The sequence below is a fragment of the Prinia subflava genome, chromosome 14 (genome assembly GCF_021018805.1).
Source record: "Prinia subflava isolate CZ2003 ecotype Zambia chromosome 14, Cam_Psub_1.2, whole genome shotgun sequence".
Lineage (NCBI taxonomy): Eukaryota > Metazoa > Chordata > Aves > Passeriformes > Cisticolidae > Prinia > Prinia subflava.
Window position 1 is genome coordinate 18,274,695 of NC_086260.1, and position 14,450 is coordinate 18,289,144.

The 14,450-nt window shown below is 55.4% G+C and overlaps 2 protein-coding genes across 4 annotated transcripts in view; one reads left to right on the forward strand and one right to left on the reverse strand.

The window, feature by feature from the left end:
• Positions 1–589, forward strand: part of DNAH1 (dynein axonemal heavy chain 1) — a 72,805-nt gene extending 72,216 nt beyond the window's left edge. Inside the window, exon 79 of the mRNA XM_063411426.1 lies at positions 326–589. Within this exon, the coding sequence (XP_063267496.1) occupies positions 326–447 (122 nt within the window). The 3' untranslated portion in view covers positions 448–589. The remainder of the gene's footprint in view (positions 1–325) is intronic.
• Positions 590–713: 124 nt separating this feature from the next.
• On the reverse strand, positions 714–12,691 carry BAP1 (BRCA1 associated protein 1). Of its 3 annotated transcripts, none has more exons than XM_063412013.1 (17): positions 12,564–12,691; positions 10,232–10,261; positions 10,079–10,133; positions 9,285–9,417; positions 8,772–8,891; positions 8,235–8,296; positions 8,021–8,163; positions 7,388–7,466; positions 6,631–6,754; positions 6,203–6,320; positions 5,640–5,827; positions 5,160–5,293; positions 4,086–4,558; positions 3,820–3,977; positions 3,016–3,108; positions 2,423–2,495; positions 714–2,144 (listed from the first exon to the last, which is right to left on the reverse strand). In XM_063412013.1, the coding sequence occupies exons 1-17, from the start codon at positions 12,598–12,600 to the stop codon at positions 2,011–2,013; spliced, it is 2,154 nt and encodes a 717-aa protein (XP_063268083.1). In that variant the 5' UTR covers positions 12,601–12,691; the 3' UTR covers positions 714–2,010. The 3 variants fall into 3 exon arrangements, with proteins under 3 accessions (XP_063268083.1, XP_063268085.1, XP_063268086.1); XM_063412015.1 differs by having other exon boundaries at positions 3,874–3,977; positions 12,564–12,690; XM_063412016.1 differs by lacking the exon at positions 10,079–10,133 and having other exon boundaries at positions 12,564–12,661.
• Positions 12,692–14,450: the final 1,759 nt, after the last annotated feature.

Genomic DNA, 14,450 nt, shown 5'->3' on the forward strand with positions numbered 1-14,450 from the left:
CACCTAGGAGGGCAGCCCGGGAGGGGCAGTATGGCCCTCCTGCCATACATGGGCATAGGGCAAGGTACTGTTGCCAGTGGCCAGCCAGGGAGAAAAGATTTCTCCTGCTGTGGTTGAGAGAATGGAGCAGCCAGGCACCCTGCCTCTGCAGCCATGCCCATGGTCAGGCTCCCCTCAAGCTCACAAGCCTCTTTCCCCCAACCCTGCTCAGCCAGTCACCTGGCTTAGGGTGGGGACAAGGGCTCCTGGATGGGGTCACTTGTCTGGGATTCCCTGGTCAGTGTGCAGCAGCACCACCCTCTGACCCTTGCTTCCCCCATTACAGGCACATTGTCAACAACAGGCCACTCCACCAACTATGTGATTGCTGTGGAGATCCCTACGGACAAGCCAGAGAAGCACTGGATCAAACGCGGTACAGCCTTGATCTGTGCCCTGGACTTTTAGCCAGAACATGCAGTCAAGCCAGCCCAGGAACCCATTGCAGCTGAGGGCCTGAGCTGGGCTGCTGCCCTCCTCTCCTCCTTCAGTCGAGTCCTGCCCTTTCCCTGTTGAGATGTGTCAATAAATTGAGCCTGGTGTTGCTGCACTCCCCGATTACTTCAAATCTGTACACCACAGATGTGCCAGCAGGGATAACACAGCCTGGAGCTGGCATATGGTGCTTCCAGCCCCACTTCCTGCCCCCTTCCCTCACACAGCTCTTCCATGGCTGGCCATTACAGGATAGCTTTATTCCTTCAGACAGATCCATTATTTACAGCACTTGATATTAGACACAGCAAGAGACAGAAGGATTTTCTTTCCTTCAACAAATACCAAAAGAACTGTTTCATTCCGTAGTCAAGATCTGTACAGATATTGAAAAAATTCAGTCCTCTTCTGTGGCAGCTCCACCCCAGCACATCGGTGGGGAGCAATGCTCACCTCTGGTATCTCGGATTTCTGCCACGCTCCTGGGGGCTAGCAAGGAAGCAAAAGGCAGCCAGCAAGCTCTGGTTAGCAGCCAGCCAGAGGGAAGAGATGTGGCTCCCTCTGCTGCTGCCCCCATCCCATATCTGTCATTGCAGCACCCAGCCACATCTCCCCCTGTGGAGAAGCTTCACCAAGCCACAGCCAGTGTCCACCCTCATGCCATGCCCAGCACCACCAAGGCCACCATATGCACCTGGGCCTGTAATTCCTGGGGTTTCTCTGGGGCCCGGTGCAATGCTGTGTGACCCACAGGCACTGCCAGGGCCACAGAGCTGGTCCCACGGAGAGAGCAGCAAGAGGCACAGGCCGCCCACAGCACCACCACAGAGGGCTGGGCACGCAGGAGCCTACCCACCCTCATCCAGCAACAGAGCTGCCATGGCCCACTGGGGAGCCAAGCTGCACTGGGAAGGTGTCACCAGCCCCCAGAGCTCAGCCAGCACTGGGCACTGCAGTGTGAGGTGGGTGCAGAAGCAGCTCTGCCATAGAGCCACCTTGCTAAGAATGGCCAAAGCCTGGGTTAGGACCAAAAATGAGTTTGGGGAAGGGCGGGAGGATAAAAAAGAGACATGAACAGCCCAGGGAAGCACAAAGCTGAAGGCCTGGATGCAGGACACAAGCCACAGCCAGCTGTGGCCAGTACAGCCTCACATGGGCATTGCCAGCATTCCCACAACGCTCATCTTGTGTGTCCCACAAGACCCATCCCCAGCTGCGTGGGCTCTTTCCCTCTGCTCACAGTCCTCAGCCAGGGCGCTGAGACAGACGTGACAACGTCTGGAAGCTGCCATGGCATGGTCAGGCAGCTGAGCACTCCAGACTCCCTTCTGCTGCAGGGACTCCTCCAGACAGGTTCTTGCCTTTCACAGCTTAGGTGCAGAGAAAAACCCCATTTCCCTTTGTTCCCAGGCCCCAGCCTGGGCTAAGGGTTTGTCACTGTGGTCCCTCTTCCTTGGGCAAAGGGTAACATAGATCCAAGTGCCAGTGCCCACAGGCACAAAGCCCAAGTGCTGTTTCTCAGTCTTGGCTCTCCGGCTACTGGCGCTTGGCTTTGTAGGGGCGGGAGCGTTTCCGGCGGTCCGGCTTCCTCTGCTTGTGCAGGCGGCCGATGCTGACTCCCTGCCGCCTGCGCACCGAGATGTTCTGCTCCACAAGGCTGGCCAGCATGCCTGCAGGAAGAGCACACACACGGGCCTGGAGTGCTGGATTACCCATGCCAGAGGGCAGCCCTGCCCCTCTCGCTCAAAAGCCATCAGCGGGCACCTCCAGGGACCATAAACTGGAGGAAGAAGGCAGAGATCTGTGGCTCTCCAGCCTGTGCCCTAGGCCTGGCCTAAACAGGGAGACAGGCAGGGTGAGCAGCTCAGGCTCTCAGCTGCTCCTCCATCACACACAGTGCAGCTCCCCCAGCTGAACCCAAACCCTCTGCCCCATGAGCACAGCTCACCTTCCTGGGCCAGCATGGAGATGAAGGTACAGATGAACTCATCGTAGTTGTGGGTTCTCCTCTGGTCATCAATCTACAAAGAGACAAATCCACAAATAATCCAAAAGCAGAGGGCAAGGAGAAGGGAGAGTTCAAAGTTAACAGAAGACAAAGAACTGGCATCCCTGGCCCAGCCCACAGACTAAGGAGACTAAAGCAGGAAGGGACCCACCTCCCAGCCTATCTTGGGCCAGTGCACAACTGGGACTGTGTCCACCCCAGTTCAGATGCCAGTATGTTCCACAAAAGGCAGCTGGGAAGAGGTGAGGGTGGGCAGGGGAGGTATCTCTGCTGACTCTCCCCTGCTTCTATCCGTGCTGATGTTCATCCCAGCACAGTATCACCCTCCTCCTGGGTGCCAGTGCTGCCCTGGGGCTGTGGTCTGTCCCGGTAAGAGCTCTGCCCTGCTGGGTTGTTGGGTAACATGGAAGAGACTCTGCATGCTCACCACCATTCTCAGCTGAACCACTCTGCCTCCATTTTTACATAAAACCATCCCAGACAAAAGCCTTTGGGCAGCTACATCAGCAGTGCAAACAAGCCAGCAAGCACACCTTGAATTTCTTCCTCTTCTCTACCTCCTCCTTCAGGCAGGCCTCGTAGTTTGCAATCTCTGCTTCCACGCACTTGAGCAGCGCCAGCAGCTCCTACCAGGATCAAGCAGACCAAACATGAGCACAGAGCCAGCCACAGCCCAGGGGCCAGCAGGGTGAGCTGGCAGGTGTTCCTCTCTGTGCTAGGAAAGGGAGGATTCATCCAAGGAAAAACACTCGCCAGGGGAAAACAGAGATCAGTTCACTGTAGGGAATTTACTATGGCCAGCCCCAGGGGAGGTGGGTTCTGCTCCAGCCCCAATATATCTGGTTTTGGGACAGGTGGAAGGGCTGCCTGTGTGCCAGAAACCCTGCCCACCCCTTCCCCCAAGGCCTGCTTCTCCTGAAAAACAAAACCTGAAGACTTCCCTTTGGAATAACAGTTTCTACCCAGCTCTCCTCCAGGGAGCCCTTGGTGCACCTGTGCTGCCTGAGCCTGGTCCTGTCCCTGGCTGGAGGGCACAGACAGGCTGTGAAGTTACCAGCAGGCTGGGACTGTGGGACGCAGGCTCTCACCAGCTCCTGGCCCAGAGGAGAGCACAGCAGGCTGAATGGCTCAGCTGCAGAGACAGGGGCTGTGCCCACTACCAAGGCAAAGGTCCCCGAGATGACACAAGGCACAAAACCTGCACTGCTCTGTGCCTTGAGGCACGGCTGCGACGACACGCGAGGGGACAGCGTGCACATGCAGTTCAGTCACTGCCAGCGCTGCTGCGCCTCCGGGTGAGCTCCACGCTCCCAGGGCTGTCGCAGCACAAAACTCACCTTGGGAGAATACTTTTCCCCCCCAGGGTGATCACTGGTCCTGCCAAGTCCCACCTTCTCTTTGCTGTCACTGGCCTCACTGCCCTCCTTCTCCTCCAGTTTGATGGCAACGGGGGCCTCTTCACCGGGTTTGATGGAAGAGGGGGAGTTTTTCCCATCTACACACAGGGCAAGGAAGCGTTAGGAGACACCACACAGGACTGGCATCCACCTGCGAAGCCAAAGGACACCCCAGGCGAGACTCCAACCCTAAAGCAGCCCCTTACCTGCAGCAGCCAGCGGGCAGAACACACCGTCCTCGGTGAGGTGCAGCAGCCCGCAGCTGACAATGGGCCCCAGGTCCCGGACGGCGCGGTTGTAGCGCATGCAGTCGACGCGCAGCAGCCCGTCCTCCTCGCCCAGCAGCACCTTGGAGATGTGGGAGGTGACGGGGCTGGAGGGGCGTGTGGGGTTGGCCGAGCGGATGGGAGAGCGCAGCGGGGAGTTGAAGGCGCTGCCGATCTCGGAGGCGGTGTCCGTGCTCTCGTTGCTGGGCGTGGGGGAGGGCTGGGAGTGCGTCACCGCTGCCACAGCGGCGCCCCCGCCGCTCGTCTTGATGGACAGGGGAATGGAAAGATCCTTTTGAGATTCCTTCAGCTTCTCAGCCAGGACGTTGATGGTGTTGGGCTGCAGGACAGAGAGCTGGCCATCTGCAGCCCCTGCCACGTGCTCTTGCTTCACTTGCCCTTTCCTCTTGTACCTGCCCAGAAACACAGCAGGGAAAGTGAGTAGCCGGTAGGAGGGCCCAGCCTGGACACTGCCAGCTCTGTGTTTAGCAGTCCAGGCTGAAACACTTCAACATCAAACAAGGTCTGAAACACTTCAACATCACCCTCAGAGCCACCGGCTTTCCCTTGCAGCACCTCAGCACCACTCTGAGCCACTCAGTCCCAGACATCCCTACGCTGCTGGGGGGCACAGGGTGCTGTGTAGCCCAGCTCTTCTTCCAAAGCCCCCAAAGCTCCCTTGCTGTGACCCCAACTTCCTAGACTTAGCAGCAGTCCAAGCACACCAGCATTGTCATCAGGAGCTGAGCTGGCATTCGTCACTGTGGAACCAAGGTTCCTCAAAGCCCCAAAGCCTGCTGCCATTACACAGTTACTTGCAGGGCAGCTGAAATTCAGAGTTGGCGGTAAAGAGCTACAAGAAAGACTTCACAAAACCCAGTGAGTGAAAAGGAAAATGCCAGGTGAAGACCAGAATCGAACTATCAAGATCTAAGGAAAGAGATCAGGGAAGTCCTCACTGACAGTTCTGCAAATGTCAGGTCCTGGCCCCCCACCCTCAGCTCAACCTGTCACCTGATGGCTGAGTTGGTGTTACGAACTTCTTCCTCATCATCATCATCATAATCATCCTCATCATCCGAGTACTGCTGGTGCTGTCGGACTGGGACCCGGTTGCGACCTACTCCTGCTGCAAGGTCTTCCTCCTCCTGCAATACACCATTGCTGAAGGCCTGCTGCCAGCAGGGCAAGGAGGAAGAAGCCAGTGGATTCATCCTTGGTCCTGCCCAACACCAGGACTTGGCTCTTTTGAGAGGAAACAGGGCCCCGTCCCCACTTTTGTTCAGTTTACCCACATTAAGGTTAACCTCCTTTGTCAGGTCAGACTTTATTTACCCTCTCCCCTCCCAGGCTGGGTTAGTGCTGGGCCAGGCTGGCTGCAAGGCAGGGCCAGGCTTAGGCCAGCTAACAGCTGTGGTCTCACAGATGTGAGGGACTGCAGGCAAAGAGCTCAGCTTGAATCAGGTGTGCCACCAGCCTAGCCCTCCAGCCTACCTGCATGGGAGACTTGGCATAGTTGTGGTTATCCAGGAAGGCTGGCAGTCTCTGCACAATGGGGTTGGGGTTTGCTGGAGGGGCCCCATTGATGCTGCTCACTGTTGTCTTTGGCACCGGTTTGGATTTGCTGGGTGGGCTCTGTGTGGTCATGGGGTGGCCCTGGCTGGTGGGTTCATCCGTGCCATCTGCCACACAAGCACAGCACAGCCTTTCCTCACCAGCACTATCACCTTTTATTCCGTGTCCTCTACCATCCCTTACTCACCCAGGTGAGACAAGAGCTCTTACACTCCTACAGACCACCACAACAACCTCCATCTGTCACCGGTGTCCCCAAGCTCCAGCCCTCCCACTTTCAAGCTTCGCACCCTCCAACACAACCGCCAGGCACAGAGGCATCACCACACCCCAGCACAGTGCACACGGAGCAGGGGTCACAGAAAAGAAAGTGAAGCTGACAATAAAACCGCCCCAAGCCCCAGGTCAGCCAGCTGTTGTCACCACTCTGTGCTCACTCCATGGCAGGCCAGGCTGGCAACACTGCTGGTACAAAGTCTTACCTGGATGAGTGCTCTCTGGAGTCACGGTCTTGCTGCTGGCTGGCTTTGCCTCTTCAGCAGGCTGAGACTCCTGAGACTTCTGGGTCTGGATCAGCTCAGGCTGAGTTACTCGGATAAGCTTGAAAGCAAATGATATAGAAACTGCATGCTGGACCAGCAATGACCCAAACCACATCCTTCCCCCTCAAGCACTGCAGAGCTCAGGAGGGTGAGCCCAACACCAAGTGCCCAGGCACACAAACAACACAGCTGAGCCACCTGCCAGGTGAGCAGCAGTGGCCAAGCAGTGAGGCTGGCTATCTCCTCTTCCCACAAGATTTTCCCAAGGCCAAACAAAACCCCTAAAACAAGGGCCCTAGCAGCACAGGTAGATGCCCTGAAAAAGTCTATTCCCCCCACCAGCCTTGCAAGGGCCTGGGCTGTCCTACCTGCTGCAAGGCCTCCAGCACAGTCTGGCGGTTCATCTTCAGGATGTGCAGTTTGGACTCGTACTTCATCCTCCGGTCAGGCACCACGGCCATCAGGTTGAAGCGGATGTCGTGGTACGGCTCCCTGCAGGAAGGGCAGCAGCCTTCAGCCACAGGATCGTGGGGACAGCCCTATCCCCACCTCCTGCCCAGGCGTTTAACACTCCCAAGGCTTCTTCCCAAAACCAAGTCAATTCCACAGTGGCTGAAGAAGCAGTGCAAGATTGCTTCAGCTACCACAGAAAACATTGTCAGAATCACAGGTTGGCTGAGGTGGGAAGGGACCTGAGAGAGTCATCTGCCCCAGCAGTATCACCCAGAGCTGGTCACCCGGACAACAGCCAGACAGCTTTTGAATATCTCCAAAGACAGAGGTGCCACAACATCTTCAGGCAACCTGTGCCAGTGCTGTCACCCTCATGCCCAAGCATCCAAGAGGCTCAGCTCAAGACCAGAAGCACCACTGCTTCTCCTATGCACTTGAGCTAACATGGACCTAACCAGGCCACTCTTAACACTGTGCAGCATTTGCAGGGCGCTGCATCACACAGGGAGTGCATGCTCTGCAGGCAAGAGAAGGCAAGGGAGAGAGCACCTGCACCTCTCCATAGGCAACCTCCACCCTCACTTCCACAACCTGCCACTCAGAAAGCACAATACAAATAATTCAGGGGAATATGGCAAGGGAGCAGTGCTTGTCCTGTGGGCCAAGACATACCCTGCAGTGGCCAGGCCAATGCGCTCCATGATCACTCTCCTGGCTTTGTCCGTCCATTCCTCGTCATCTGCCCACGGCCCTGTGATAGCAACACACAGCTGAACTTAGCAAAGCAGGCCATGCTTAAGTAAACCAGGTACACGAAGGGGGTACCTTACCAAAGGGGCTGACAGACTGAAACCTGGCAGGGAAAAATAACTGCCTGAAAGACAGAGCTGAGGGGTCAAGTTGTAAGAGAACGGACTAACCCAGACAGCCCAATGGGATCTATTGAGACCAGCTGCATCAACACACAGTGGTTATTTGGCACAAGGGGAGAGTGAGGAGGTAAATTCTCCCTTGGTATATGAAGTTATTTCAGAGCTGAAGGACCTTGTGGCCCTGAGCAACTGGGGAGGAAAATCACAAGGCTGGAAATCAAAAGCAATACATTTAGAAATAACTGCTTTCTAGGCATAGTCCCCAGCATGCAGGCTCCAAAACTAGCTGTCAAAACTCAGGACAAGTCTGGGAGCCATTGGAGTGATTGTCCACTAACACCAGTTAACACTAGGAGGCAATAAAAACAATACATTTGGACACACCAGGGTGCTATTCACCTGTGTCAACACGCAGGGACAGGTGGGCTCTTACCGTGGTCAATGGGATAGACCTTCAGCCCATCGAGCTCAAAGAGCCGTCCCTTGATGGGGACATAGCTGACGAAATGAAAAGCCTCCATGGTCCGCACTGCGCTGATCCCGTTCTGCTTCTCCGGCAAGTGCCGTGGCTCTGGCCTGCGAGGGCAAGAGGGCATGGAGAGTCTGCCTCCTCCAGAGACAGGGAGCTGCAGACACCCCTCACTCACCTGGCATGGCTGTTGTGGGCCTTGGCCAGCTCCGGGGCGTTGCCGATGGCATAGCCTTTGCTCTGCGGTCAACAGCAACAGAGAACAGCTGAGAAGTGACAGGGAACAAACAAAAGGCTTCACCTTCCCACATCCTCCCTCCATCTACCCACAGGACCCAGACAGAAACCCTCAGGCACATCCTCTACTCTTCTAAGCTACAGGTAAAGTCCAAGATGGAAAAAGCACACAATTTCTACTGAATAAATTACCGCTGGACAAAAACAGAGTTCACAATAGGTCTGAAGGGAGGAGAGAGGACTTTTGATTACAGGGAGTGACATGACAGAAGGCTCAGAGCTGTGCCCAGCTTACAGGGACCAAGGCTCTGAGCAAGGCAAGGCAGGAATATGAGAGAGAAGAGGCAATCCTGCTGCAGTGTGCAGCCACAGAGGGCAGGGAAGAAGCCAGCTCATTAAGAGCATCACCCCAAGAGGGGAGCAAGAGGCAGAGCCACCTCTGCCATCCCTGCACAGTCCTGCCTGACGCTGCCCCTACCTCAGGGCTAAAGCCTTTGGTGAAATCCTTCATGCGGCTCAATGTGGGGCCCAGGTCGACATTGTTGCAGTTCAGGAGGACGCTCAGCAAGGCATGGGTGGCACAGGAATTAGGGATCAGCTGGAGAGTAACACAAAGACCAACTTAACCAGGAGGAACAAGGCAGCCTTTCAACAACCCCTCAGTGTTGACAACAATCAACTGAAAACACTGATGCAAGAACCATCAGCACTTGTGAGAGCAGCGACCTGACCTCAGCTCTCACAGGAAGGAGGGAAGTCAGTATCACTTAGTGAGCATCACCATGCCCCATGAGCATCTGCTCACAGTGCAGGCCACAGCCCCCAACCCTCACTGGATTCCCTCCAACCTGGAGCTCAGGGAAAACACTCCCAGGAAAGAGGAGCTGCCCTCATGACCAGCAAGATCAGTGCAGCCTCTCAGTACCACACTGCTTCCCTGAGGTGTCACAGGAGACACCCCAGACAGTGGCTCCCCCCGCCTGGAGCCTACCTGGTGAGCAAAGAACATGTTATTGACGATGTCATCATCGATCACCGAGGTCTCGTCCACCAGCGTGGAGACCTTCCGGCGGGAGCGGCGCTCCTCAATCCACTTGAACAGGAAGATGAACCCATACACGGGGCTGCAGGGAGAAAGCAGCAGCTGCAGCGCCTTGCACCAACCACACCAGTGGGGCTGCTCTGCCCAGCAACAGTTTCACAGGCAGAGCAAAGAGAGAGAGCAAAAGCAGAACAACCAGTGCTGTCTTTCTGGAAGTGACCATCCCTGCCACAATCCCCCCAGCCTGACACTACTGAGGGCACTCCTGCGCTGATGCTCCAGGTTCAGCCAACAATCAAGCTTGAAAACTTTGGGGATTGACAAGTCTTAAGAGGCTGAAGACAAGGAAATGGGAAATTCCCCTCTGGACACTGACTGACCTGTAGAACAGTACCTGGCCACTGAATGACCCTCCTTTTACACTTACCTTGGATTCCTTCTTGAGAGGAATTCAGCAATGGCTTTTAAGAAGCAACCGCCTCAAAGCCTTTTCACAGCACCAGGACAGGGAGAAAGCTCACAGTGCAACCACATCACCTCTCCATGGTGAGAGGGAGGTGAATCCCTTGGACGATGTCCCCCACCTACCCCAAACCTGATGAAGCCCTCCTGGTCCATCACTTACAGCCCTGACCTCCATGACACACAAGCTCACACGGGCCCCTCTGAACACCTGGAGATGAGTTTCCAGGCCCACAGACCATTCTGTTAGCAAAACTCACACTCTCAGGCCTCTGACTCACCCTTGACATTTGCTCTGCAGATCATAAATCTCCTCAACCTGCACTCCCTTGACCCCTGCAGACAAAGGAGAGAAGCTGGTGTAAGGCCCACCAGAAAGGACAGGGTAATGTCAGGCACAAAACCAACTTCTCAGAAAGGTTTCTAGGACTTACCAAAATCTTCAACCAGGAGTGTGAAAAGACCTAAAACGAACAAAACCAACAGGTTACTTTTGGCTGAAGAGAGCAGAGAGGAAATCTGCTGTCATCATCCCCGGAGAGTCCCACATGGTCCCAGGCCAAGGCACAGCCAGAAAATCCACAGCAGAGTGGCACCAGGATCACACCAAGTCCCACCAGTGGGGCTGTTGAGCTCAGAGGTGCTCCAGCTCCCTTCACCCCTCCATCCCCACTGATCATCCTCTTCCTCAAGAGGACCTGAACCAACTCTTTTCTGCCAGGAGCCCACTGCAGATGGCCTGCCAAGTGAGCAGCAGCAGGAGGGAGCACCTAAATGACACACACATGCTTGTAACCAGAGAGAAAAATGGCTGAAGATATCACAAGATATTGAAAAAAAATCATTTCTGTTCATGTTAGTGAAAGCCAGTGAGGGGAAATCCAGATCACAGCAACAGGGCTGCAGGGAAGTCTGAGAGTTGAAAGGCTCATCTTCATCTCTCTGTCTCTTTGAGGGAACCAAATCCAACAGCCTGTCTCCAGGGACTACAAAATTCAGGAGGACATAACCAGAAATACACAGCAAGAAAACAAGGATTATCAGACATCAGCAACTGAGCAGCAGCTGCCACTATGGTGCCAAAGCAAAGACAGTCCAATTTTCAGGCAGTCACTCTGCACGTGGAGTTAGTGAGTTCGAGACTGGAATAACAAATCTGCTTTTTTAGCTCCCTTATAAAGGCTGCTGAAAGCCTGGAAGGAAGTCCAGGGAATACCAATAAGAAGGATTAAATCCTGAGAAACATGCCTGTAAGCCAATGGATTTAAGGACCCTGATGTATGTGGCTCAATTAAGAAGAGCCCAAGGGGCTTCTACACCAAAGTTAAAATTATTAAAATAGGGAGGAAACTCCTGGGAGCAAAAAGTCTTCATTAATTTAACAGAAAACATTGTATTTCTTAAAAAATTGTCAGTGAGAAGAAATATGCTATGGAAATAACATGGTTCAAACCAGTGGAGGCCAGGCCATTACACCAAACCCCATCACCTTCCCGGTCCCTTTCAACCCCAACTTTTTTCTCTGGCATATTTCACTATTTTGTATTCCCTCAGCATCCACAAAAGGCACAGTCCTGCTGCTGACACCTCTCCTGGAACATTTAAACACCCATCCCAAATTATATGGGTTGGCTGGGACACATTCTGGTGTCCACATGCACACAGAACACTATGCCAGCAGCCTGGCTGTTCCCAAGGCTCTCTTCCCCACCCAGCAGCCAGCCCAGACCTGGATCTACCAAACCCTTCCTGACTACTAAAGCACCCAGAGATTTCATCCCAAGCCCCATGGAAAGATATTCAGCTCGTGGCATGTGCTGAAAGCTGAGAGCAGCATACGGGGCACTCCTAACATCTGTCCCAGCTGCCACCCCTGCAGCCAAAGTGCCACATATCCAAAACAACCTGCCTCTGCCCAGGCAGACTGTCTCCCAAGCAAATAACCTTCCCTCCCAGCTGTGAGAATCCAAAGCATGTCCTGCAACTTTTTGCCATGATGAAGGACAGGATGGGAATGATTTCAGCATTTTCCAAGTATCAATAATGAGAATAAAGAGCAGCAAAACTGGGAGTGACTGGGACAGCGACCCCAGACAGAATCTTTTGCTGAGTGCAAGAGACAAGTGTCATTCCAAAAGTCAAATTTCCTCACCCACAGCCCCAAAAAGTCACCACCCCATCCTAGAGAGCAGCTCCCAGCTTTCCACAGGACAACCCCATTCTACACTACAGCAACTCGGAGGGATTTCAGCCAATGCCTCAGCCAACACCAACTTTGGCCCTGACATCCTAACCCATGAAACAACTCCGGGACTCCGCCACAGGATCCACCTTCCAGGCAGCGGGAACGGGACACCTGTGGCCGTCCTGCTCCCAGTGTCTCCATGCCAGCCTCTTCAGCACCTTTCCTGCCCTCCTGCACCCTCTCACATCTCCCCCCTCGAAACCCCACTTGTGCACCCACACCACCACAACACTTCACCTGCACACCCCACACCCACAGGGCCCCAAACTGTACCAGTCCACCTCCCATCCCCAACCCCTCCCAAAACTCCACCTGTGCTCCACAACTCCCACCCCCTAAAACTCCCCCCGTACACCCCACACCCGCAGCCTGCCCTCTGCAGCCTCCCTCACCTGTCCCCCACGTCCCCCCCAGCCCAGGCCCCGCTGCCCGAGTGTCCCTCAGAGCCCCCTCGCCGCCGCGACCTGTGCCTCGGCCCGCCCCCCGCCCCGCCCGCCGCGCGGTGCCGCGGCCCCGCTCACCGGGATCGCTCTCCAGCTCCAGCCAGCCCTTATTCATCTTCCCGCGGGCCGGGCCGCGCCGCCATGTCCGGCCCCCACTACGGGACCCGCCGTCGCTCGCGCCCGTGCGTCACGGCGCGCGGTGACGTCACGCGGCCGCGACACACGGTCGCGCGGGGGTGGGCGCCCTGCGCAGGCGCGGGCCGGGCCCGCCATTCCCGGGAAAGCCGCTCCTGTGAGGGACCCCCGGTGTGCTTCTGGCTGGCCCGGCGAGCGCAGGAAGGACGGATGGCTAGAGTTTATTGCCTCCTAAACAATAGGGCTTGTCACGTCTCACTCCTCTGTGCTTCCTGGTGACCGATTTCCATCCTCTTTTCGCTCCCTTTCCTCACCGTATGCTGCTACTTCCCTTTATTGTCTAGGAAATTTAGCTAATGGCACGTGCTCCTGAACTTTGTGCCTGTAATTTTCTAGACATGGTGATACTTGAATACTTTTTTAGTTGTGCCCCTGTGCTTTCAAGGACGGTCTGCTCATTGTAACACTTCACATCACTGCTGAGGGTAGAGGCCTCTGCCAGAATTTGCAACATCCAGGAATGTCTGATGGACCCCACGCCTAGTGCTCGTAACAAGAGCTCTGAAAATACGCACGCTGGGCGGAAACAAATAGCAAGAATAATAATGTGGGTGCATCCGCCTGGTGGGGTTTTGTTTTGTTTGTCTGTGGGGTTGTTTGGGGATGATGATGATGGGGCTCAGGCTCAGCAGCCTGGGCTGCCCTATTGATGAGGGGCTGCAGTGAGGGGCTGAACTGCCCAGTCTCACCTCCCAAGCAGCCAAAGACAGGATGAGAGAGACACAGTCTTAAGCTGCACTGGGGGAGGTTCATGTTGGACATTAGGAAGGATTTCTTCACAGCAAGGGTGCTTGGCGGTTGGAATAGGTTGCCCAGGGAGATGTGGAGTCGCTGTTCCCTTGTTTAGGGAAAGGCTGGCTGTGGCACTCAGTGCCATGGTCTGCTGACTTGCTAGTGTTGGGTTGTAGGTTGGACTCGATGTCTCAGGGGTCTCCTCCAACCCAACTGATTCTGTGATAATGTGTCGAGGTGTGAGGGCTGCTGGCAAGGCTGGGGCCAGCCCTGACCTGGCCCCCAGATCCACTCTGTCCACCTCGGAGGCTGGAAGGTTCCCAGGGTGAGCGTGTGCTCCTGCTCTGGACTTCCTTAGGAAGTGGGATAAAAATAGGAGTGGGATGGGCGGCTGGGGCTGTCCCTCCCTCCATGGCTTTGTTCTTTGGCTGTTCCCACGCACGCCCCGGCCCCAAGCGCTCCCCTCACCCCACTCCTGCCCCTGGGACAGTGCCAAGCCCAGGTAGGACTCACTCCCCTCTACAGAAACTGAGGTGCACGGTGCTGGATCTGCCCAGGGATGGTGTCTCCTTCCACCCACCAGGTGCATGAGGGTGTGTGCGTGGTTGTTCAGCATGTGGAAGTTTCTAGGGATACAGGTTGCCTGAGTTCACCAGAGCTCACCAGAGACAAGGCTGGAAGCCTGCAGAATGTTGTGTGCAGCTCAGACAAAATCTTTCCTGCTCCAGCCTTAGTGGTAAATCTACCCAGGAGGACCAGGCTCAGCCACCTCAGAGATTTACTGGGAACAGGGAGAGTCACCCAAAAAGGGGGAACTCTTTGGGGGACTGTTTGCTTCTGGTCTCCATTCCTGCTCAGTTTGAAGCATTGCTGGCTCTGGTGCCACCTCCAGCCTGTCACAGTTCACCTCAGGGCCAGGTCCCATAGACAGCAGAGCCCTCAGGACCCCTCTTGCTGCCTCCCCCAAAATGGGCAGCCCAGTCCCTGCTCTGTGGAGCACAGGGGTCACTCGGAGGCAGAAGGATGCAGGCACTGCAG